Source organism: Narcine bancroftii, chromosome 8, assembly GCF_036971445.1.
Source record: "Narcine bancroftii isolate sNarBan1 chromosome 8, sNarBan1.hap1, whole genome shotgun sequence".
Classification (NCBI taxonomy): domain Eukaryota; kingdom Metazoa; phylum Chordata; class Chondrichthyes; order Torpediniformes; family Narcinidae; genus Narcine; species Narcine bancroftii.
In genome coordinates, this window is record NC_091476.1 from 136,520,651 (window position 1) to 136,545,683 (window position 25,033).

The 25,033-nt window shown below is 40.6% G+C and overlaps 1 protein-coding gene across 1 annotated transcript in view; it reads left to right on the top strand.

Moving 5' to 3' along the window:
* The window catches only part of ncapd3 (non-SMC condensin II complex, subunit D3), a 102,820-nt gene that overhangs the window by 41,480 nt on the left and 36,307 nt on the right, over window positions 1–25,033 (top strand). The window contains exons 15-22 of the mRNA XM_069896293.1: window positions 5,661–5,734; window positions 9,825–9,959; window positions 11,517–11,737; window positions 13,735–13,926; window positions 14,506–14,600; window positions 16,927–17,042; window positions 18,453–18,560; window positions 20,009–20,123. Of these exons, the coding sequence (XP_069752394.1) occupies window positions 5,661–5,734; window positions 9,825–9,959; window positions 11,517–11,737; window positions 13,735–13,926; window positions 14,506–14,600; window positions 16,927–17,042; window positions 18,453–18,560; window positions 20,009–20,123 (1,056 nt within the window). The remainder of the gene's footprint in view (window positions 1–5,660; window positions 5,735–9,824; window positions 9,960–11,516; window positions 11,738–13,734; window positions 13,927–14,505; window positions 14,601–16,926; window positions 17,043–18,452; window positions 18,561–20,008; window positions 20,124–25,033) is intronic.

Genomic DNA, 25,033 nt, shown 5'->3' on the forward strand with positions numbered 1-25,033 from the left:
TATATGTATATGTGTGTGTGTGTGTACATGAGTGTATCCGTATTTAAAAGAAAATATATAGAGTATAGATAAGAATTAATAAGGGAAAGAAAGGGAAGAGAGGAAGTAAGGAGGGAATTAAGAGAGTGACCTTTGTTGTATATGAAAATTAAAATCTTTTCTGGGGGGGCTGGGTGGGGAGGAGTTACGGTCACTGCAAAATCAGTTGACGCTTGCGAGTGAATTCGCAAATCCAAATGGAGAGGGGAGATGTGGTTGCCCGACAAGGGATAAAGGGCAACTCAGGAAAGGGAGGGGATAGTGGGGTTAAAGAAATTTTAGATAGGAGAATAAGGGAAATGTTTGATGTTTTAGAAATGTTGTCTTACAAAGTGTTCAAAACAAGAAAGCAGAAATGGATAAGAAGGAAAGGTGATGATGAGGAAATGAAAAGGAAAAATAAACAAAGTATGAAATGACTATGTTGAACTATATGACTTTAAATATTAACGGAATACATAACCAAATCAAAAGGAAGAAACTGCTAAATTTACTGAAAAAATAAAAAAATTGATATAGCATTTGTACAAGAAACACACTTAACTGAAATGGAGCACAAGAAATTAAAGAGAGATTGAATAGGACATGTAACAGCAGCGTCATATAATTCAAAAGCTAGAGGAATAGCTATATTAATCAGTAAAAATGTACCAATTAAAATACAAGAGGAAATAATAGATCCAGCAGGGAGATATGTAATGATAAAATGTCAGATATATTCGGAGTTTTGGAAATTATTCAATGTATATTTACCTAACGAAGAAGATCAAAAATTTATGCAAGATATTTTTTTGAAGATAGCAGACATGCAAGGGAACATACTAATAGGAGGGGATTTCAACCTTAATTTGGATTCAAACATGGATAAAACTGGGGAAAAAATTAACAGAAAGAACAAAGTAACCAAATTTATAATTAAATCGATGCAAGAAATGCAACTTTTGGATATATGGAGGAAACAACACCCAAAGGAAAAGGAATATTCATATTATTCGGGTAGACATAAAACATACTCAAGAATAGACCTATTCCTGTTATCAGCTCGCATGCAAGACAGAGTTAGAAAAACAGAATATAAAGCTAGAATATTATCGGACCACTCACCCCTGATATTGGCAATAGAGTTAGAGGACATCCCTCCAAGAATGTATAGATGGAGATTAAACTCTATGCTACTTAAAAGGCAGGATTTTAGAGAATTCATTGAAAGACAAATTAAAATGTACTTTGAAATAAATACGGAATCAGTGAAAGACGCAATGAAAGCGTTCATCAGAGGGCAAATAATAAGTTATGTAACCAAGATGAAGAAGGACTACAATCAGGAAACAGAGCAGTTGGAAAGGGAAATAGCAAATATAGAAAAAGAATTAGCAATGAAGGAAGACACAACTAAAAGAAGAGAATTGGCAGATAAAAAAATAAAATATGAAACACTACAAACACATAAGGTGGAGAAGAACATAATGAAGACAAAACAGAAATATTATGAACTAGGAGAAAAAAACGCACAAAATTCTAGCGTGGCAGCTTAAGACAGAACAAACTAAGAGAATGGTATTGGCATTAAGGAAAAAAGACTAGTAAATCACATATAATCCAACGGAGATTAATGAAACTTCAGAGAATTCTACGAACAATTATACCAAACTGAAAATGAAGGGAAAGAAGACAAAATAGATGAATTTTTAACTAAAATTGAACTACCAAAATTACAAATAGAGGAACAAAATAAATTAACAGAACCATTTGAAATTGTAGAAATACAAGAGATAATAAAAAAACTACTGAATAATAAAACACCAGGAGAGGATGGATTCCCAATAGAATTCTATAAAACATTTAAAGATTTATTAATTCCTCCCCTCCTGGAAGTAATCAACCAGATTGATAAAACACAAAGCTTACCAGATTCATGCAAAACAGCAATAATTACAGTAATACCAAAGACAGGGAAAGATCCACTCGCACCAGCGTCATACTGTAGAGTTGAGATTGTATAAGACGTTGGTGCGGCCTAATTTGGAGTTCTGTGTGCAGTTCTGGTCGCCTAATTATAGGAAGGATATAAACAGAGTGGAGAGAGTGCAGAGAAGGTTTACCAGAATGTTGCCTGGGTTTAAGCATCTGGAGTATGGGGAGAGATTGGACAGATTGGGTCTTTATTCTTTGGAGCGTAGAAGGTTGAGAGGGGATTTGATAGAAGTATTTAAGATTATGAAAGGGATAGATAGAATGGATGTGGATAGACTATTTCCGTTAAGAGGAGGAAAGATTAAAACAAGAGGACATGAGTTAAGAATTAAGGGGTAACATGAGGGGGAATTTCTTTACTCAGAGAGTGATAGCCGTGTGGAATGATCTTCCGGGAGAAATAGTGGCGGCGGAGTCAATTGTATTATTTAAGAAAAGGTTGGACAGGTATATGGATGAGAAGAAGATGGAGGGTTATGGGCATTGTGCAGGGAGGTGGGACTAGAAAGGGGTGTTTGGTTCGGTGCGGACTAGAAGGGCCTAATGGCCTGTTTCCGTGCTGTAATTGTTATGTTATGTTATATAGACCAATATCTTTACTTAACACAGATTATAAGATAATAGCTAAACTATTAGCAAACAGATTAGCCGACTATGTACCAAAAATAGTAAATCTAGACCAAACTGGATTTATTAAAAAAAGACGAACAACAGACAATATTTGTAAATTTATTAACTTAATTCATGCAGTAGAAGGAAATAAAGCTCCAACAGTAGCAGTTGCTTTAGACACCGAGCAGGCCTTTTACAGAGTAGAATGGAATTATTTATTCAAAGTACTACAAAAATTCAGTTTACCAGAGAAATATATTAATTGGATTAAAGCATTATATAAGGGACCATTGGCGAAAGCGACAGTAAATGGATATATATCAAAACAATTTAACTTAAGCAGATCAACAAGGCAGGGATGCCCACTATCTCCCTTATTGTTCGCGTTAGCCATAGAACCACTAGCAGAACTGATAACAGAAAATAAAATAAAAGGGATAAAAATAAAAGACAAGGAATATAAAATCAGTTTATTTGCAGATGACGTTATAGTTATATTTAACAGAACCAGAAATATCAATAAAAAAATTACATAAGAAATTGAAGGAATATGGAGAAGTGTCGGGATACAAGATTAACGCAAATAAAAGTGAAGCAATGCCAATGAATAATGCGGATTTCTCAAAATTTAAGAAAGAATCACCATTCAGATGGCAAATGCAAGCAATGCGATACCTAGGTGTACAAATAAATAAAAACCTCGGCCATCTATATAAACTCAATTATTATCCACTAATGAAAAAATTACAGGACGACTTAGAGCATTGGAAAGACTTACCACTAACACTAATAGGAAGGATAAACTGTATTAAAATGAACATTTTCCCAAGGATACAATACCTATTTCAAGCATTGCCAATACACTTGACGGAGAAATTCTTCAAGGAGTTAAAGAAAATAATAAGGAAATTTTTATGGAAAGGGAGGAAACTGAGGATAGCACTAGATAAATTAACAGAATGGTATAAACAAGGAGGCTTACAACTGCCAAACTTTAAAAATTATTATAGAGCTGCACAATTAAGATACCTATCAGATTTTTATCAAACAAGGGAAAAGCCAGATTGGACTAGATTAGAACTAGATAAAATAGGGGAGAAGATATCCGAACATATATTATATAAATGGGATGAAAAATTGGTACAACGTAGGAATTCTCCAGTATTACATTATTTGCTCAATATTTGGAAGAAGATTCATGTAGAAAGGAATAAAACAAATTACCAACTACCAAAACTAATACTGACGCAAAATCACCTAATCCCTTTTACAATAGATAAACTTTCCTTTAGAGAATGGGAGAAAAAAGGGATCAAAAGAATAGAAAATTGCTTTTCAGGAAATAAATTATTATCCTTTGAACAAATGAAGGATAAATATAATATAATTCACGATACAGTGTTGGCATATTACCAACTGAAATCCTACTTGAAGGACAAATTGGGAAGCAGTCTGAGGTTACCAGAGGGAAGTAATTTTGAATATGTGATTACAGACACAATGATAATCAAAAAATTTATAACAAACATGTATATTAAACTACAAGAAAAGGAGAATGAGGAAACATGGTAAAACTAAACAAAAATGGGAACAAGATCTAAACATAAAGATAAAGAAGGAAACATGGGAGAAGTTATGCTCAGGAACTATGAGAAATACAATAAATACGAGGTTACGTATGATACAATATAATTGGATACACAGGCTATATATTACACCTCAAAAGTTAAATAAATGGGACCCAACAGTATCTGATAGATGTTTTCGCTGTAAAAAGGAAATGGGAACAACAATTCATGCAATCTGGACATGTGAGAAAGTGAAAAAATTTTGGGATGATCTAAACCAGATATTAAATAAAATCACAAAAAGCAATATACCAAAAAACTCCTAAGTAACATAAAAAACAAAGAATTTGGACTTGATTTGGATGTTGCACAAAAAAGATTTGTCAGGATAGCCCTAGCTGTAGCAAAAAAATGTATTATGTCAGCCTGGAAATTAGAAGATAACTTGAGAATACAACAATGGTATATAGAAATGAATAAATGTATTCCATTAGAAAAAATAACATATAATTTAAGAAATAATATTACAATATTTGAACAAATATGGGAGCCATACATGAAACACAATAGAGAAAACCTACTGGGGACATCTACCACCTAAATGACAGAAGGAGAAGGGAATGAAAAGAATTGACTCAGTGGAATTTCTTGTTTATTTTTATTGAGTGACAACATTGTTTGACCGGTTTAATGTATCTTAGATTCTGAACTTTAAATGAATGGGAGGGGAAGGGGGGGAGAAAACGACACTATATATTTGAAAAAGAAAATGTATGTATCTTGATCAATGTGGTTTATAGTGTGAAAAATAAAAAAATAAAAAAAAAACATTTCAGGCTATGCCCTTCCTCAAAGGAAGGGAGGACTTAGGCCCGAAGCGTCACTAATATATCTTTACCTCCTATGGACGCTGTGAGACCAGCTGAGTTTATCCAGCATTTCTGTGTTTTGACTATAATCATAGCAGACTTTTGTGTTTCACCTCAAATGGTGGCTCACACTACCATAATAATTACGAACAGTCCCTGTGTTTATAAAATAGAAATATTCTGTTATAGAATTCGCAAATCAGTACCCAGAACTTTGAGCTACAGAATGAAATGCGTTCTTATGGGATTTGTGAGTTAAAAACAGTAAATGCAACAATATTTTTTCAATTTGTGCTTCTTGAAGCACAAGCAGATGACTGGCTTTGCGTTACAGAAAATTGAGATTATGGAGCGTTTTCTCGGAGCACACCCGTCCCCACTCCATAATGTAGAGCTTCAATTTGAGTTTATTTTCATATATGCAAGTACTGTGTACAGATGCACCACCTGCATGTACTGTAACTATTAACAGGGCTCTTTTGTTTATAACATGTCCTATTTATTTGTTAGTAATTTCAGTATATTTGGAACAATCAAAATGTTTTAAAGCATTTGTAATTCATCATTAATTAATTTATGGTGGATTTCTCTTGGACAGTATCAGAAATAATGTCATTGTTGCGAGTGAGGGCTGGTGATGAAAGAACAGTCGTGAGGAAATCAGCCATTCAGGTAGTGTGGTCAGAGTACTGATTATTTATTCTTGTAGAGGGTGGGGTTTTTTTGTGAATAGAAAATGACAATGTTATTGAATGTGAGTGTGGAAACAAATAGTTCTAACTTTCTTGATTTCGATTCCAGGATCTTCCCAATAACAATTGTTGAACTAACTAGCCTGTAGTTTCCTGCTTTTTTGTCTTCACTTCTCTTGAGCACAATTTTTCCAATCCTCTGGTACCCAAATCTTGAACCAATTGCTCCACAATCTCTGCATCTAAACTCATTGATACAGACTCTTGGGATTGGCAGTGACCATGTTGATCAAAAGAGGTGGCATTTAGTGCTGATATCGTTTCAGAGTCCCCCACCATCACCTTGAAGGCATCGTGTAAAGACTGCAGCCACAATAGCTAGGTCAGAAGTTGCAGTTGCCTATTTCCTCTCCTCTTGTCACCCCAAAGTTTTATCCACTTTTAAGAAGACGCAAATGAGAAACTTGGTATATTTGCACTTGCATCTGTGAGGACAAATTCAACAGTATGACATGACTCATCACTTTCCAGGTCTACTTTGGTCTTCTATCCTCCAGCCCAGACATTTGTTCTCTCTCCTAATATGGCTGCAGCATATACCATTTACAAAATACAATGCAGTTACTTCCTTTGGTACAACATAACTACATTTCACTCCGTTCAAAACAGTTGGGTGTAATCACTGGAGCATTGTAATTTCTTGCAACATCCCAAAATTCTGACCTTGGCTTCAGCAACCCACCCTTGACAACCGGATCAAGGACTTTCTGTCCTGCAAACTGGAATCAGTGAGGATTTGTAACCACACCTTTTCCGTGAGCACTCCACGTCAGGCATGTGAATTTTCTGCGGATTTCTCTTTTTAAAATCCACCTCTGCAGTTTATCACTGCCCTCCTGGCCTGCTCTGATTCCCTCTGCTTGTTCCGTACAGTGTTAGGATGTTGCTCTGCCTCTTTGGCTGCCACGTTTCCTGCAGTATAACAGCGACAGAACATCCCCAGGTACTCCCCTTGGTTGCAAAGTGTTTCCAACGTGTTGCAATGTCATGCTGTTTATGCCAGAGGCGCTTTCTTGTGTTTTTACCCATATCTCGAAAACCATGTAGAAATAAACCATTGGGAAAGACTAATTGCTTTTAAGGTTAGCTGAAGAAATACCCTGAGTAACAGATGAACGTCAGAGGAAAGAAATGGTTACGGATTAGGCAGAGCTCTGCCTGGTGATTGGGTGCAGCGTAGGAGTTATTACTTGGGGATTGGATGCAAGTTGGCCAAGGGCTCTGCTTGACATGCTAGGTGCTAGTTATGGGCAAGTACTGCTTGGAGTCAGGAGATCCAGACACTGGTTTGAGCATAGGTCAAGCATGTACTGCCTGGAGTTCTGGAAGGGGCTTGGAGTCTGGGTACAGATGGTAGTGTCTGTACTCACTGTAATTAAAAGAAAAATTGATTTTGTTTAAAATTATTAGTTTTTTATTAGCTTAAAACTGGTACATTTTCCAAATGGGTGGGGGGGGGGGGTTGCTGCGCCCCCTTGACTCCCGCTATACGGCTCGCACAAGCGCTCAGCTCTTTTTTTTAACCTCACTCACATGCCTGCTATGTATGTCGCCCCCTACTATAATACCTATAAGCCCATAACTCTCTGATCAAAAAACATTCCAATTCCATTTATAAATGAGATTGCTTTGCAGAGTATCTTCACTCTGCATCAGTGACCGGCATCTCCCATTTGGAACCATTTCAATTCTGCACTCCACTCCTGCCCCGACATATCTTTCAAGGGCCTCATGTACTGCCAAATCAAGGTCCTCATGTACTGCCAAATCAAGGGCCTCATGTACTGCCATATCAAGGCCACCCATAAATTGGAGGAGCAACACTTAATATTCTGTCTTGGTCCCCAGCGACTTAACACGTTAACTGCGACTTCTCCAGTTTCTGCTAGGCCACTGCCTGTTCTCCCTCTCTTCCCTATTCCTCTGTCTCCAGCTCTCCACCCCCTTCCCTTTCCATTCAAAGAGCCATCCCCAGCTCCTGTTTACTGTTGTGACCTCCCTCCCTTTACCACCTTACCTGTGGGCCTGTGGTCCTGCCCCTCACCACCCACCATTACATTCAAGCACCTGCCTACATTTTGCTCATGCCATGATGAAGGGCTCAATCCTGAAATGTTGGTTATGTATCTTTTTCTTTGATACATAATGCTGAGTTTGTTCAGTGTTGTGTTTTTACTCCATCTATAAATTTTCAGGTGACTCTTCCACCCTAGGCCACATCTCAAATAATGATGAGTCAAAATATAGGAGGAAGATAGTAGCTTGGTACCAGAACATTAACCTCTCATTCAATGTCAGCAAGACTAAGGGGCTGATCATAGATTTCTGGAGGAGAGGTGGAACTCACTTCCCTGTCCACGTCGACAGCACTGAGGTGGAGACGGTGGATAGATTTAAATTATTTGGGGTAAACATCTTCATTTACCTCTCCTAGTCCCAATGATGTTGACGCAATGGACAAGAAAGTGTACCAGCACCTCAGCTTCCTCAACAACTTCTCAAGATTCTCTTTGAAAGCATCTTATCGGATATGGAAACTCTCTACCCAAAACTCATGAGAAACTGAAGAGAGCTGTGAACGTAACTCAGACCATCACACAAACTCCCTTCTCTATTGATTTGATCTACACTCCTGCTGCCTTGAAAATGCAGCCAATGTATTAAAAGACTTGACTTTCCTTGGCCACACTTTTTCTCTCTCTCTCCTCTTATCAGGAAAAAGATTCACAAGATCACACATCAGCAGATTCAAGAACATTTTCTTCCATGCCATTGTCAGACTACCCTAACCCTAATGTACTAACCCTTTCTCTCTCTCTCTCTCTCTCTCTCTCTTGTATCAGGAAAAAGATTCACAAGATCACGCATCAGCAGATTCAAGAACATTTTCTTTCATGCCATTGTCAGACTACCCTAACCCTAATGTACTAACCCTAACCCAAATCTCACACTAGTAAAATAATGTTGCCTTTGCTTTGCCAGAATTGTATTTGGGAGGCACGGTTGGCGTAGCTGTAAGGAGTTTGTACTTGCTGCCCACGTCTGCGTGGGTTTTCCCCTGGGGACTCCAGTTTCCTCCTCCTGTTCGAAACGTACTGGGGATATTGGTTAATTGGGTGTAAATTGAGCGGCACGGACTTGTGGGCCAAAATGCTGAATGTTTAAATTTAAAGTTCAAAAATACTTCATAACGTGCACCACTGCAGTGAGAACATCCTTTTTAATAGGAAAAGGATAACCTGATGTGTCGTGGCACTGAAGCTTTTGTTTGCATGCTCAAGTGACATATGTGACATTAACAAGATTTCTGGGTGCAGAAACAGTAGCTGCTTCACTGGTGACTTCTCTCCACACACTAGCAGCATGACCACTGTAGCAGCATGACCAGTTGTCTTTAATTAAATGTGCTCCTGTTGTATTTCAAAACTGAAATTAAAACATAGTGCTGAAAATATTCAACAGTTTACGTAAATGCTGGGTATTTTCAACATTTTCTCATTTATTTTACCTTTCATTCTCTGTGGATTTTTGTTTTCTGTTTTAAAGCTTCCTTAATGTGAATCATAATGCTGTTTCAAACTTGCTTAACTAATTTTGTGAATAAATTTGGATATAATTTGTATTATTCAATGGAAACAATTTGGCTTAGATTTAATGATTTAGAGATACAGCATGGTAACAAGTCCTTCAGGCTGAGAACTCAGTGCCATCCAATTACACCCATGTGACCCATTGATCTAATCCCATACGTCTTTGGAAGATGTGAGGAAACCAGAGTGTCTGGAGGAAACCCATGTGTCACAGGGAGAACGAACTAACTTCCTACAGACAGCAGCAGATTCAAACCCAAGTCACTGATGCTGTAATAGGGATTACGCTCACCGTTCCACCCACATTCTCTCACACAATAAAAATTTAAAATAATTGGCAATGTGTAAAACTTGTTTTGTATGTATCCTAAAGTTTTGCCATTATCACTCTGATGAGTCATTTGTGTTGCACACTTACAGGTGCTCATTAGCATTTTGAAACAGAATATTGTCCTCTGCACCCAAGAAGATCTGTCTGTATTACAAGATCGTTGTCGAGATCCTGCTCCATCTGTCCGCAAACAAGCATTGCAATCAATCACAGACCTTCTGTTGGTATGATTTTAAATAAAATAGTTTTTAAATATTGTGAACTGTGGAATCTGGTAAATTATGGACAGTTAATAAGGGAGCATGTGTTGAGAGAAAATGTATAAAAAAAAATTTGGGAAACTTTTCCTTTACACATACTGGAAGAGTGGACGGTGAAATCTTACCTTTATTTAAGAAGGGTTGTAATGACAATCCAGTGATCAACAGGCAGACGGGTCTAGCATCAGTGATGGGAAAGTTACTGGTGGTGTTTCTGGAAAAAAGATCTCCCTGCATTTGGAAGGGCAGGGATTGGTTAGCGAACATCAGGCTGACTTTGTGTGTGGTGATTTTGTATCTCACAAATTTGAGTATTTTTGAAGAGGTGCTCATGCATTGACAAGGGAAGGGCGGTTAATGATCTCTGCATAATTTTAGTAAGGCCTTTGACATGGTTCCACATGGAAAATCACATGGGATACTGGGTGAGCTAGCCAATTGGATTCAATATTGACTTGATGGTGGGAGTCATTGGGAGGTAAAGAAAGAAACCAGCAACAAGGATCCATGCTGGATTGGTCATCTATTGTAAAGATCTGGATGAGAATGTTGGTGCCATGATGAGTAAGTTTTCAGATTTCTAAAATTGCTGGTGTAGTGGACAGTGAAGATTACTTAATCCAACAGAGCCACGGTCATCTGAGAAAGTGGGCCAAGAAATGCCAGGAGGAATTTAACTCTGACAAGTGCTTGGTATCATTTTTAATACCATTGGATTTTTGTTTTCTGTTTTACATAGAAGTAGAGCCTGGTTGACCAAGATTACCTTCGGTTGCATTTTTGTTTAGTTTGGAATTTATTGTTCCCATTTATAGGATCAGAATCCACATTTATTGGCATGAACATGTCACAAAATTTGTTGTTTTGCAGCAGCGACACAGGTGCAAAGTTGCTAGAAATTATATTAAATGAATTGATGCAAAAGAAGAGAAAGTGAGGTAACTTCTGTGGTTCATAAATCTGATGGCAGAGGGCAAGAAGCTGTTTTTGTAGTGTCAGGTGCTCATCTTCAACCTCCTGTACCTCCTTCCTGATGGTAGCAGTGAGAAGATGGCATAGCCTGGTTGGTGAGGGTCTTTGATGATAGAGGCTGCTTTCTTGAGACAACACCTCTTGTAGATATCCTAAATGGAGTGAAGCCTAATGCCCATGATGGTGCTGGCAGAGTTCACCACTCTCTGTAGTCTTTTCCTGACTTGTGGATTGGCACCTCCATACCAGTCAGAATGCTCTCCACAATGCACCTGCAAGAGTCTTTGGTGACATACCAAAGTATAACTGCTGGTGAACCGCTTTTGTGATTGCATCAACATGGAGGCCCCTGAACAGATCTTCAGAGATGATGACACCCACAAATTTGAAGTTCTTAACCCTTTCCACTGCTGACCCCTTGTTGAGGGCTGGTTGCATTCTCCTGATTTCCTCTCTCCTGAAGTCCACAATCAGTTGCTTAATTTTGCTATCTGTGAGTGCAAGGATATAAGATTACAGTCTGATGATCAGATTATGTGTTTCTTCCAGTCTCAACCCACTAATCCAAAGGTGCAGAAGGCTTGGATGAATGGAGTTATCACAGATGTAATTGATTCTGAGAACTCTATCCAGCAAAAAGCACTGGAGTGTCTGAATCAAGTGATAATACAGCAAATCAAGAACTACAAGGATTTCAGTAGAGAAGACAAACACCAAAGATTGGCCTGGGATATTTTAACACTTCTTGCTCTCGAGCATCAAGAACTTTGGTAAATACTTTGTTAATTTTGTTTCAATTTGCAAAGGACGCTTCAGTTGTTATTTTTCATTTCTTGAAATCTTGAAGATAAATTATAAAATCATTAGATGAAAGCCTTCATTCTGTGTTTTTCAATCTATTTTCTTGTGATTTGGGAGAGCTATTCATTAGTTCCTGAAACCTTGAAAATTTAAGTTAATAAATAGCAGAACTTGAACAAAACAGTGACAAGTTCCCAACAAATCAGGCCACTTTAGAAGTGATTGTAATATGGAAAGTTGATGACTTTTCTCTTCATAATTTGAACTCCACATGTTAATAGTATTTTTATTTCACTTTTTGATAGAAAATTAGGTTATTCAGGAGATTCACTAGTTGCATACATTAAGGATTTTTTTTCCAGCTATAAACTTGTTACTTGTGCAGTTTCAGAATTGGGAATCAATGTTATAAATTCTATTTTCATATCTTTTATGCTCATTCAAAAATATCAAATAAAGTTTAGAAATTTTGATGGAGACCGTAATCCAAGAATCTTATTTTGAATGGAAAATGTTCTCAGATCTGCTGCAGTGTGTGTTGTACTAAAATAGTTCAATTGAAATCGGTGAAGCTGAAAAGAGTTATTTGTTTAAGATGTTTCAAATGCAATTTGCTTTGTGCTGAATTCACTGCTTCTGTCCTATTTTATCTCACAGTGGGATTAATTTTTACCTGACATTGCAATATTACTGTATCTCTATCCCCTTCATATCATTTCCACTAAATTTATTTCCTTTTTTTATCAATTGGAATTAAAGCTTGTGAATCCAAATCCAAAAGTTTAATCCTTTTTTGTAAAAAGACAATTTTAATCAAAAGTCAGACTTAACAGTTGAAACATTTTTTTTTTCTTGATTATTTGCTCGGGGTCAAACTTGATTTGTTTCCACTCCAGTTTTGTGAGTACTGAAGTGACCATGGCCATGTGGGAACTGCAGACTATTCCAGAAATGCCTAGCTGAATGAGTGAAAGCACTTTTATTTCCATAGAGCTGCTGCGTGCTCTGATGCATGGACACCAGCTTCTCAAGTAACCATGAATGCTTTCTCTGCTTATTGGTCAAAGGACATGGATTCCCAAGAATCACTGGGCAAAGTTGCAACTTTTAGTTCAACATCAACTGTAGAGGCCTTAATTACACATAGTGCGCTTTGTTATATAAGCCACAACCTTTGTATGTCTGCAATCTTCCTCTACATTCTCTACATTGGAGAGACTGGAAGCAGACTGGGATATCGCTTCGCTCAGCACCTCCACTCTGTTCACAACCACAGCGACCTCCCAGTGGCCATTTCAATTCCGAGTTACATTCCCACACTCACATGTCTGTCCATGGCCTTGACCACCAGCAGATTGAAGGAACAACACCTTACTTTCCATCTGGGCACTCTCCAGTCACATGGTATTAACTTTGATTTTACTGCTTTCCATTAAACCTGCTTACCTTTCCTTCTCCCCTTTTTTACGTCTTTCCAGTTCTATCCACCCAGCTGTCCCTCCTCCCTCATTTGCTGCTGTTCCCTCCCTCCTTTCTGCGCCTATCATATCCTGCCGTGCCTCCCCTCCCCACCACCATTCTTTTGTTCGGACCCCTGCTGGCATTTTCTCATACTTTGCTGAAAACCTCATGCCCGAAACATCCATTATGTATCTTAACCTTTGCTACATAAAGGACACTGGCCTGCTGAGATTCTCCAGCACTTTGTGTTTTTTACTTCAACCACTGTGTCTACAGAATTTTGTGAATTACTTCCTCCCTAAACAGATTTTCTCTTCCAAGCTCTGTCATGGGAATGGGTTACCAGGTGAACAGAGGACAAGGTGACTTTGTAAAGACTCCATTAACATTTTGGGGGCTTTCTTGGTCAAGATTGTTCATTTGTCATCTTTGAGTTAACGTTCATCATTTCACTGTTGATACATAAAATTACCAGAATTGTAATTATTTTTTATTCCTTCCGCAGTCGTTACCTGACCAAAGCCTTTTTTCTGTGGTCCCATCAAGATAAATTCACGTCAGCATTTATAAAAGACCTTATCTCTCACACTGACACTGATCATGCAGTTGCTGCCTGGATGCTTCTCTCAAAAGTTGCAGAATCCTTGCCAAAGTTAAATTATGATAAGATTGTAGACTCCTGGGATGATATTTACAGGTAAGTAACTTGTAGGCACTGAAGACATTTGTCATTTCCAAGTTTTGCATAAAATAAGATTGAAAATATGTCATTCTAATTGTTTTCAAAAATTTCATATTATTCAATTTTTACCGTTTCCCAGAGTTAAGTTTACAGCTTGAAAATATAGAGGTGTCTTGATTCCCTTGTGCTATCATTTTATCAGACACGTGCAATAATGACTAATTAGGGCAGTAATATTAAACTCTAAATAGTCCCTCATTTGGTGTAGATTCCTTTAGTTTACACACAGTGGTGACATAGCATCTTCCCCCCCCCCACCTAACCACACATCTTGGATTGCATTTCTAATTGGATAATTGACAAATTTAAGTCGATAGATTTTGTTTAAACTTTGAATAACTTTATATCAGAAATCTGGTTTCATCTGCTTTAGTAAAATGACCTGTGTCAAGATTATGAAACCATATTAGGGCATTGATTTTGCAATCCTGTTTGGAATGAGTCTGTACCTGGTCTCATTTGTTTAATTTTTTTTAACATGATGAGTGATTATTAACTGAAATATTTCAATTTTTTTTTTAACATTATTTGCAGATCTAAGACAATAGACAACAGAACAATTCAAATTTTGAGTGTTGTGGGTAACATTGCTCTTCATTTGTCAGAAGAAACTAGGACTAAATTGATTGGTGAGTGAAATAAAGTAATTCAAGTTTTTGGGCAATTGTATAAACACAGTGAGATGGAGCAAGTGTTGCATCTTCAGCAAACATTGATAGCTGGATGTCAACCATACAAGGGGTGATAGAGCTAAACAGCATAGAGATTGGCCTATCGGCCATGACACTCAAGGTACAGTACTCCGTATCCGAAGCACTTGGGACCGGATGTTTTTCAGTTATTGGAGTTTTTTTATCGGTTTTCAGATCAATGGAACTAAGCAGCAGAATAGCATGAATACCTGTATCAGCATTTAAAGAACAACGATAAACAGCACTGACACGTCGCCACAAGTGGAACATTCACATGAAATAATGTTTTTATGCTTAACAAAATAAACTTGATCTCTGCTTACTAAAGAAGATAAATAAATGCAGCACCAAACACTAGAAATTCTCCTTGATGACTTTTTCAAATGTTTCCTGGCATCCAGTCTCATACACTGCGCTGGCGCCCTCAGCACTACCGGCATCCAGTCACACCACCAATTCTGGAGTGGGATTGCTAGTCAGTGCTGATGCCTCTGCGACGGTGGCTGGTTTAACGTTATACTGGGTGCAGTGGAAGGTGGCATGGACCAGAGACAGCCTTTTCAATTGTACCCATTTTGCATTGCTCGCCTTGTCTTTGAGAGAATTAAATTCCCAATTTGCACTGGAGCAGTAATCTGGCAGTTGTAACACCTAGATTTGCATCATCCCTCACCCTGTACCAAGTTCGCTCGGCACCGCGGGGTGGGAAAGTGCTGAACAGGATTAATTAGAGAAGTTATGAGATACATGAAGTCAGTCCCTCATTTGACCATGCAAAATTACAATCTGTGGAGATCTCATCAAGGATTGCTATGGAATTTCTTCATGCGATAAAGTTTACAAAGTGGGATAGAGCTCCAAAGCAGAAACTGAATGTGGAACTCACATTAATTATAGTTATGCAAGACATCCGCTGTGTACAATTTTGACAACCTCTCCTAAACTCACAACTTCTATCTAAAACCTGGCAGTTTAATCGCAACAGATATATAGGAATACCACCTGCAGGCTCCCTTCCAAATCGCACTCTCATCTTGACTTGAAAATGTGTTTTTATTAAACCTGCAATGCTGGAAATCTAAAATAAAAATAGAAAATGCTGGGAACACTAACTCCGGCTGCAGTCAATGCTGAAGTCTTGGACCCAGCACCTCATGGGTAAGTCAGTTGGTGAATTTTTTTTCAACGTGCAATGTCATGTTGGCACTTAAAAAAAAGTTCAGATTTTGGATCTTTTTGGTTTTTAGAATTTCAGCTATGGGGTACTCGACCTGTATCTACCTGATTCTCATTTGCCTCCTTTTGACTCAAACCCCTCCAAACCTTTCCTATCCACTAACTTGTACAAATTTCTTTTAAAAGTTGTCACTGTACCTGACTACCACTTCCTCCAACAACTCGTTCTACTTACTCATCACCCTCTATGCAGAAAACACTTGCTCCTCAGGTCCCCTTTAAATCTTTCCCATTGAGCCTTTGCCCTCCAATTTTACTACCCTGAGTGAACGTCTACCTTATCTATGCTAAACTAATTCTCGAGTATTGATTGTACATATTGTATTGAATTCAGCCACTTCAAGGGAGTGGAATCTTAATTTCCATATTTTGTGCAGTAATGTGGATTTTGAAAAAAACAGATTGAAAATGGATATTGAATATGTGAAGAGTATGCTGCAGAATTGATCAAGGAATCAGGGTGGACCAAGCAGTACTTGTTGTGAAGTTGGTTGCAAGATAATGGGCGTATAGTTGTGATGGTCCACTGAAAGTGCTAGTAATTGTGGGCAGAGTTCCACACTTTTCTGTTGACTGAGTCAACTACAGTTAGCACGACACCTACAGGGCCAGTGACCAGTTTTCAAATATGGTGCCATCTGTAAGGAGTTTACATTTTCCCCATGTCTGCATGGGTTTTCTCCAGGTGTTCTGGATTTCTCCTACCCTCCAAAATTTACAGGGTTATAGATTAATTTGGGTCTAATTGGGTGACACAGGTTGACTTTGTGTAATTGAGTGGCTGGAATTGGCTTCTGCCATGCTGTAAATAAAATGTTAAACAATGTAAAAAAAAATTTTTTAATTTAAAGATCCAACACAGAGAGAATGTCTAGATCAAACAGGTTTTGAATTGTTTAGTTATAGTGGCCCAGAAGCAATTGTTCTATAAATTGAAACTTCATTACTCTTGTGATGTCCATTTTTGGTATTGGTGTTGAGGTTACTTTGCCATTAATAATTTATTAAATGTGGACTTTTATTGCAGATGAGGTCCAGAATTGGATAAATGCATTTTCCTCTCCTCCAGAAATAATTAGTCAGGCTGTTGAGACCTTGCACAAGCTCTGTCAGGCTCACTGTAAGACTACTGAAGAAAGACAGGTGAGTTTTGGGGAAAACTGAAGTTGACCGCATGATTAAACATAGAAACTAGGAGCAGAAGCTAATTCTGCTTCACCATTTGTCATAATCACAGCCGATTTATAAATTCAATAAGTTGTTCCTCGTCAGATGACCAAATCCATATCAAGTAACCATATACTAATTCCATTTTCACATTTTTAATCTGTAGCATTGGCAAATCAAATGCTCGTCCAGATACTTTATAAATGTTGTCAGAATCTCTGCCTTCATCATCCCTCGGGCAGTGCAATCTAGATGCCCGCCATTTTCTTTGGGTCCCCCTGGACTGCTTACACTTTCCCTTAAGCCTGCCCCCCCCCCCTCCCCCCCCTGGTTTTAGGTAACTCTGTGATGAGGAAATCCATGTCTATCATATTGATGCCCCTTATTTTGTATATCTTAATCAGATCCCTTGTCACTCTCATCCACTTTAAGGAAAGTAAACCCAGACTATTCACTTCCTCCTGTTAAATGCTCCATTCCACACAAAGCCCCAATACATCTCCTCTGCACCCTCAAGTTCAATCATTTCTTTCTTGATGTGTGGTGAACAGAACTATGCACAAGACTCTAGTTGCATCTTAACTAATGTTTTAAGCAGTTGTACCATAGCCCACCTGATGTCATACTTTGTTCCCTGACTAAAGAAGTCTGGTATACTATATGGCATCTTAGACACTTTAGGCACCTGTGAGGCCACCTTCAGGAATGCTCAAATTCGTATGATAACAATTTTCTGATCCTCAGTATTTTTTGGGGTCCTGCAATTGATGATGCTTTGATTTCTCCATCTTGCCAACTCATCAATATTGTTCAGTAGCCTAAGACTGCCCTCCTCTCTATCCTCAACAGCACAACTAACTTGCTCTCTTCTCATGTGACTGGATATGGTTTTATAAACACAAAAATAAAATTATTCATCTATTAATTAATTTACAAATATTTATAGAAAATAGTGTTTAAAATAAAATGTTGAAACTGTGATCTCACAGTAGATGTCCAGTTAAGATCACAATGGCATTGTATGTGACAATCTATAGTAATTCTTCCCTTGCTCTTCAGCTTGGTCCTTTCTTTCAGATTTTTTTAAGGTAGCACGGTTAGCACAATGCTGTTATAGTGCCAGTTATCAGGACCAGGGGTTCGAATCTCGATTGTCTGTAAGGAATTTGTACATTCTCCCCGTGTCTGCGTAGGTTTTCCTTGGGGGCTCTGGTTTCCTCCAACCTTCAAAACATCCTGGGGCTTGTAAATTAATTGGGTGGCATGGACTCATGGGCTGAAAGGGTCTGTTACTGTACTGTATTTTTAATTTTTTTTAAATTTAATAACATGCTAAACTGTTATAATAACTGTAGCATTGAGTGATACATTTTGTTTCTATATTAGGTTCTACTGGATCAAGTATGTGGAAAGCTGATCTTGGTCTGCGAGTCTTACATTTCAAATATTGTTCTTACTGATGCGCGGGCTCAGCGTGTGGATGAAACTATGTTGGTAAGTTTTGAATGGCACAATTATCATAGCAATTAGTTTGACACTTACTGTACGGTGTTAGCAACCCAGGTTCAAATCTGGTGCTATCTGTATATTTTCCCCGTGTCTACTTAAGTTTTCTTTGGATGTTCCAATTTCCTCCCACCTTTCAAAATGTTTGGGGGCATTGTAGGTTAATTGGGAGTATTTGGGTGGCACAGGCTCATGGGTCAGAAGGAGCTATTACCATGCTGTATGTCTAAATTTAAAATTTTAAATGTTGTTATTGAATTCAGTTCACTTCCTTCAATGCTTTAAAAACAAATCTGTTAACTTGCATTTAATGGTCATCCAAATAAAAATTGAATCAGAGCAAACATGAAAATCATGTAATAATTTACTTGTCACTTAGGAACTGCCGGAGCAAGAATAGCAGGTTCTATCACTCATGTTAGTGAGATAAGTTACAACTTGTTCACAATATATTCTTGCCTACAAAAAACAGGTAAGTATTCTGAAATTGAAAGTAAGCAACAAAAGTTAATAAGCCATTGATGAAGCTCTTAAGTTTCACAGTTTGCATGCCGGGTTCTCGCTTACTCTGTCTCCCATCCCTTTTACCTTGGCCCAGCCACTCATTCTGTTCTCTCCCTTTTTCTCCCCATCCCTCTTCCTGTAGGTGCTCATTGTCCTCTGGTCAATCAAATGGTTCCCTGCCACCCCACTCTCACTTTCCCCTGTATTCTCGATTGTTCTTCACCCTCTGCCCTCCACCAGCTTGAACTCACTTCTGCACCAACATACAGTAGCCCCAGTTTGTACTATCTACAGGATACACTGCAGAAACTCACCAGAGCTCCTTGGACAGCATCTTGCAAACTCACAACCTCTGTCAGCTAAAAGGTCAGACGCAGCAAAAGCATGGGAAACACCACCGCCTGACTGGGAAATGTACCACTGTTCCTTTTTTTGCTGGGCCAAAATTCTGGAACTGTATTAACATAATGGGAATACCCACTCCAAAGAGACTACAGCAATTCCAGAAAGCAACTCACTATACCTGCTCAATGGCAGTAAGGGGTGGGCAATTAAATACTGACTCAGTCTCCGAAGCTGACATCCCTTTAATGAATTATTAAAGTAAAAACTCACAATTCACTTCTCAGCCAACTGCCTGCACTCACCCTGTCTCACTCCTGTCACACCAATCTCCATCACATCTTAATTTATTTTCTGCGATATGTTTGCCGGTTGCTTGAATTCCGGATCACGGGAATTTTACTGAATATTCGCTTCACTATTCATTCCAGTAGCAGTACTGGCTGGTGAGAATGTTCTCAAAGCATCTTGATTAATGTTCTTCATTGTCTTCTCAAATGACTCTTAAATCCTATGAAAGATGTGCATACAACTGTTTTGTGGTGCATGGGATTATCTAAGTTCAAATGCAACATTTTGTGTTCCTTCAGGTGAGACACCTCTTCACACTTGGTGAGACAGCACAGCTGTGTCCTCGCAAAGTTGACAAGAAGATCTTTCTGTTGGTTCAGTCATTTCTTGCTGATCCTCCCAATTCGAGTCCTGGTGAGAATTAACCATTGCTAGAAATTTAGTAATGCTGGATAATATTATGATGTAGTGAGGTCACTATGGCTACAGCTAAGTTATAGCTCTTGGTTATAGTCCTGAGGCTATAGCTCGAATCCATAGGAGAAGAAAGACACACACCAGTAGAGTGCATTCAACACTGAGTTATTCAGTGGCAGCTCTGCCTTTAAAAGTCAGTTTGGCTGCGTCACCACTGGGGCGTGGCTTGAGGGGCCAGCTGCTGATTCATTACCTCTGATGCCTGGGCCCCAATTGAGCCCTCTGCGATCCACCATCGGTGATTAGCCAATTTCACTGTTCTGCTGGCGGCCTATGGAAATGGGCATTTCAGTCCGCACGATGCTTTGCTGGTTGCCAGGTTCGATGGCCATTTCCTGGCGCCGCTGCATGACCCACCATTCCCCCCCCCCCCACCCCCCCGAAGCAGAGATTGGGGCACTGTTTTTAAGAGGCCAACCCCATGCACCATGGTGTCAGGTGAGTGATGGGCTGGTCAAAATCCAAGTAGGCCGGTTTCAATCTGTCAAGTGTGAAAATCTTTCCTGCCACCAATGTCCAAAACATAGGTGGAGCCATTGTGTCTGATGAAACAGTAAGGCTGCTGTAGAGGTGGCCAGTGAGCCCCGCACCAAATAAATGCTTATTTACAGTCAGTAAATGTAGGGTTGGCCGTGGGATCTAGGTTTAGCGAGGGCCAGGGTGCCTAGGCGCTCGCATAATCAGGGCAACGTGGTCGCTGGGGGTTGCCCCCAATTCCTCAGGGACCGTCATGAATTTACCTTTTATAACTAGAGGTGTGCCATAGACTAATTCGGGAGAGGATGCCTCAAGGTCCTCCTTGGATACGGTGCAAATGCCTAACAGGACCCAAGGAAGTTCGTCGGCCCAGTTATGTCCAGTAAGCCATGCCATTAAGCCTGCCTTAAGGTGTCTGTGAAACCTCCCCACCAACCTGTTGGCCTGTGGGTGATGCGCCGTGGTGTGGTGGAGTTGGGTTCCCAGGACGTTGTCTAAGGCGGTCCATAGACTGGAAGTAAATTGGGCTTCCCTATCCAATGTAAGGTGTTCAGGAACCTTGAAACGCATTACCCAAGTGTTGAGCATGCGCATGCTTCTGTGGAAGCTTGTGATAGTGGCACCACCTGGATGTCTGGTCATCCAGTCGACCATTGTGAGAAGGTAATGTGCATGTCTGGATACGGTTAGGGGCCCCACAATGTCAATATGCACATGGCTAAAGTGGTGACGTGAATGTCTGTGATGGAGCTTTGATATGAGTCTGGATTTGGATGACTGGGACTGAATTCAAGTCCTGACCCATAGGGCGACTCTTTGTGGAGGCAACGACAGACATACCTGTTCGCCACCATTTTGACTGTAGTCCTGATGGTGGGGTGAGCCAAGTTGTGGACCAAGTTGAAAACATGCCTCTTCCATGCAGCCACAATTGCGGGGCGAGGTTTACCCATCGAGGTGTCACAGAGCAGCATGCGATTGCTGGGGGACAGTTGTAAGCTGGTGAGCATTGTCTGGTACGCCAAGATAGCCGGACGGGATAGCACTTCGGCCACCACGTTGGATTTGTCAGCTTTGTTCAATGTCCGTTGTAAATTTGGAAATGTAGTACAGGTACTGCTGTTGCCTTGCTGAGCACGGATCTGACACCTTATTGAAGGCAACGGTAAGGGGTTTGTGGTCTGTGTAAATTTTGAACTTTCTGTCTTCCAGGAAGTAACGTAAGTGCCGAATTCCCAGTTATGAAGCTAACAGTTATCCATCAGGGACATTGTACTTGAGCTTTGGCAGCCTGAGGTGTTTACTGAAAAAGGCCAGCGGTTGCCATTGTCCATTAACCAGTTGCTCAAGTACACCCCTGACCACTGTGCTGGAGGTGTCTGTCATGAGGGCAGTCAGGGCGTCTGTTCATGGGGGCACAAAGAGGGTGGTGTTGGCTATGGTGTTTTTGGTGGCCTGGAAAGCCTCTGTTGCCTCCTGGGTCCATTGTATGTTTTTACTGGGTCCTGACATCAGGGGAAAGAGAGCGCTCATGATGCTGGCTGCCGCAGGTATAAAGAGGCGATAAAAGTTGACCATACCTGCAAACATTTGTAGTTCCTTCACTGTTGATGGCATGGGGAAAGAGCGAATAGCATCCACCTTAGTGGGTAATGGACTGGCTGCATGTCGGTCGATACAATGGGCCAGGAAGTCAATAGTCTCTCAGCTAAACTGGGCACTTGGTTGGGTTGATGGTTAGGCTGAAATCGCTCAGCCTGGAGAATAATTGTTTTAAGTAGGTGGTGTGCTCGGTGCAGGTGTGGCTGACGATTAAAAGTCGTTGAGGTAGATGAAGGCAAAATCCAGATCCTGGCCCACTGCATTCATCAGCCTCTGAAAAGGCTGAGCCACTTTTTTTTTTAACCCAAAGGGTGTACCAGGATCTGGTGATAGGCCCTGATGAGGTCCACCTTTGAGAATATATGCTCCTTGCAGGTTAGCAGTGAAGTCTTGGATATCTGTCCGGTATGGTGGCCTCATTGAGGTGAGTCTGCCCGGCCTCCAACCACCCGCTGCCTTGGGAACCATTTGGAGAGGGGAGGACCGAGGACTATCGGAGCGGCGCACAATGCCAAGTTCCTCCATCTTTTTGAACTCGTCCCTGGCTAGGTTGAGTTTCTCGAGGGGAAGTCACTGTGCCCTGGCATGGAGGGGAGGGCCCTCTGTAACTATTTGGTGCCTCGCCCCATGTTTGGGTTCTGCCAAATGGAAGTGAGACGTGGTGATGGAGGGGAATTTTGCTAGGACCCGAGTGAATTCATTGTCGGCAGTACTCACTGAGTGCTGGTGGGGGCTGGTGAGTTCAGTTCCCTTGAGCAAGAGTGACTGAAATGTCCAGGCGTGGACCAGCCGGCGCCCCTTGATATCCATCAGGAGTGAGTTGGCCTGCAGGAAATCTGCACCCAGGAATGGTTGTTGCATGGTCTCCTCCGTAACCTAGTGAATTGTCTGACCCTGAGGTGTAGGAATGGTGTGGGTGCCGAATGTTCGGATATTGGAGCTGTTTGCTGCTCAGATCTCCCGGCCCTCTTTGCCGCAGTGGGCGTCCAGTCTGATCGGGGGAATGATGCTGTATTGTGCCCGAGTGTCCACCAAAAATGTTGGCCCGACAGGGAGTCTTGAATGTGTAGCAGGCTATGCAGTTGGCTGCTCGTGGCAGCCATTAACGATGGCTGGCCTGGGCATTTCCATGGAATGCACAGGGGGAGCAGCATCAATAGGCCTCAGAACCCCACCATCAGTGTTAGAAACAGTACTGCTCAACGATGGTTGGACAGTCGGTCAGTGATCTTCCTGACTGGGCGCTGTTGATGCGGTGCTGTCACCTGCTCGAGTGAAGCACAGGTGTCCCTCTTCGCAGCCCATAGCAGGTCTTCTCAGGCAGCCACCTTTTTGGCGTCATCGAAGTCTTCCTCCACGATGAGCAGCCGGATGTCCTCGGGCAGCCTTTCCAGAAGATCTGCTGGAACAGCAGGCAGGAGATGTGGCCATCGTTGAGAGCGAGCTTTTTGCTCATGAGGGCAGAAGGGGCCCTGTTCCCCCAAACCATCAATATGCAACAGTTGGGCAGCGCACTCGTGCTTTGAGAGACCGAAAGAGCGGGTTAACTGCTCTTTGATGGGCACATACCATCCTTGTTCTGGGGGCTGCTCGAGGAAGTTGATGATGCGGGCTGCAGTGTCCTGATCGAGGGCGCTGACCACGTGGTAGTATGTGTCTTTGGCAGAGATCTATCGAATGGCGAGCTCCACCTCAGCTTGCAGGAACCACACCCATGGTTGCGACATCCAGAAGTCGAGCAGCTTCAACGCTACGGCATTGATTACAGGTTACTCTTCCATCTTCGGGTCCAAAGTGCCATTTGGACCAGTCAGGTTCACCAATGTAGCAAGGTCGCTGCAGCTCAGTTATAGCTCTCGGTTACAGCCCTAAGGCTATAGCTCAAATCTGCAGAAGAAAGACACACACACACTATTAGAGTGTATTCGACATTGAGTATACTAGACTCTATGCCTTTTATAGTCAGCTCAGCCAGCTCCCGATTGGTTACCTCGGATGCCTGGTCCCGATTGGGGCCCCGTGCGATCCACCAGCAGGAATTGGCCAGTTTCACTGCTCTGCCGATGGCCTATGGAAACGGGCATTTCAGCCCACTCGATGCTTTGCCGGTTGCTTGGTTTGACAGGCTGCTACAATGAAATAGATATAAAGCACAAATTAATACTGAAATAACTATAGCATGGATTAATGAAACACTTGGTCAAATGTTTATGCTTATTTGTTACATACTTGATACAGCATTTTTGAGTACTATGCACCATTATGGTCGCCACTCTAGGAACAGATGTCAATGAAGTTCATCACTACATTGCAGGAATCTTGGGCTGAGGTTTGAAAGGGAGATTGGATAGGCTAGATTAATTCTCACTGGAACATCAGATGGTGGGGGATGACCTTGTAAAGTTTTGTAAAATTACGAGGGACATAGATAGTCAGATCATCCTTCCCATGGCGGGTGAGTCTAGTACTCGAAGGCACAGGTTTAAGGTGAGATGGGGGAAAGGAACAATATCTGAGGGGCAAGGAATTTCTTACAAGAGATGGTGAATATCTGGCACAAGCTGCCAGAGGTGGTGGTGAAGGCAGATACAATTGGAACTTTTTTTAAAAAAGGTGTTCGGGCAGGTTCTTAGATTGAGGAAAGAGAGTTGTCGTGGGCCAAGAGGGGCATTTTCTGTGCTGTGCATTTCTTTGATACTTTGTTTCCATTTGTGAGAAAGGGGTATGATGTAGAAATCAACTGGAAGGAAGTCAAAATTATTTTACAA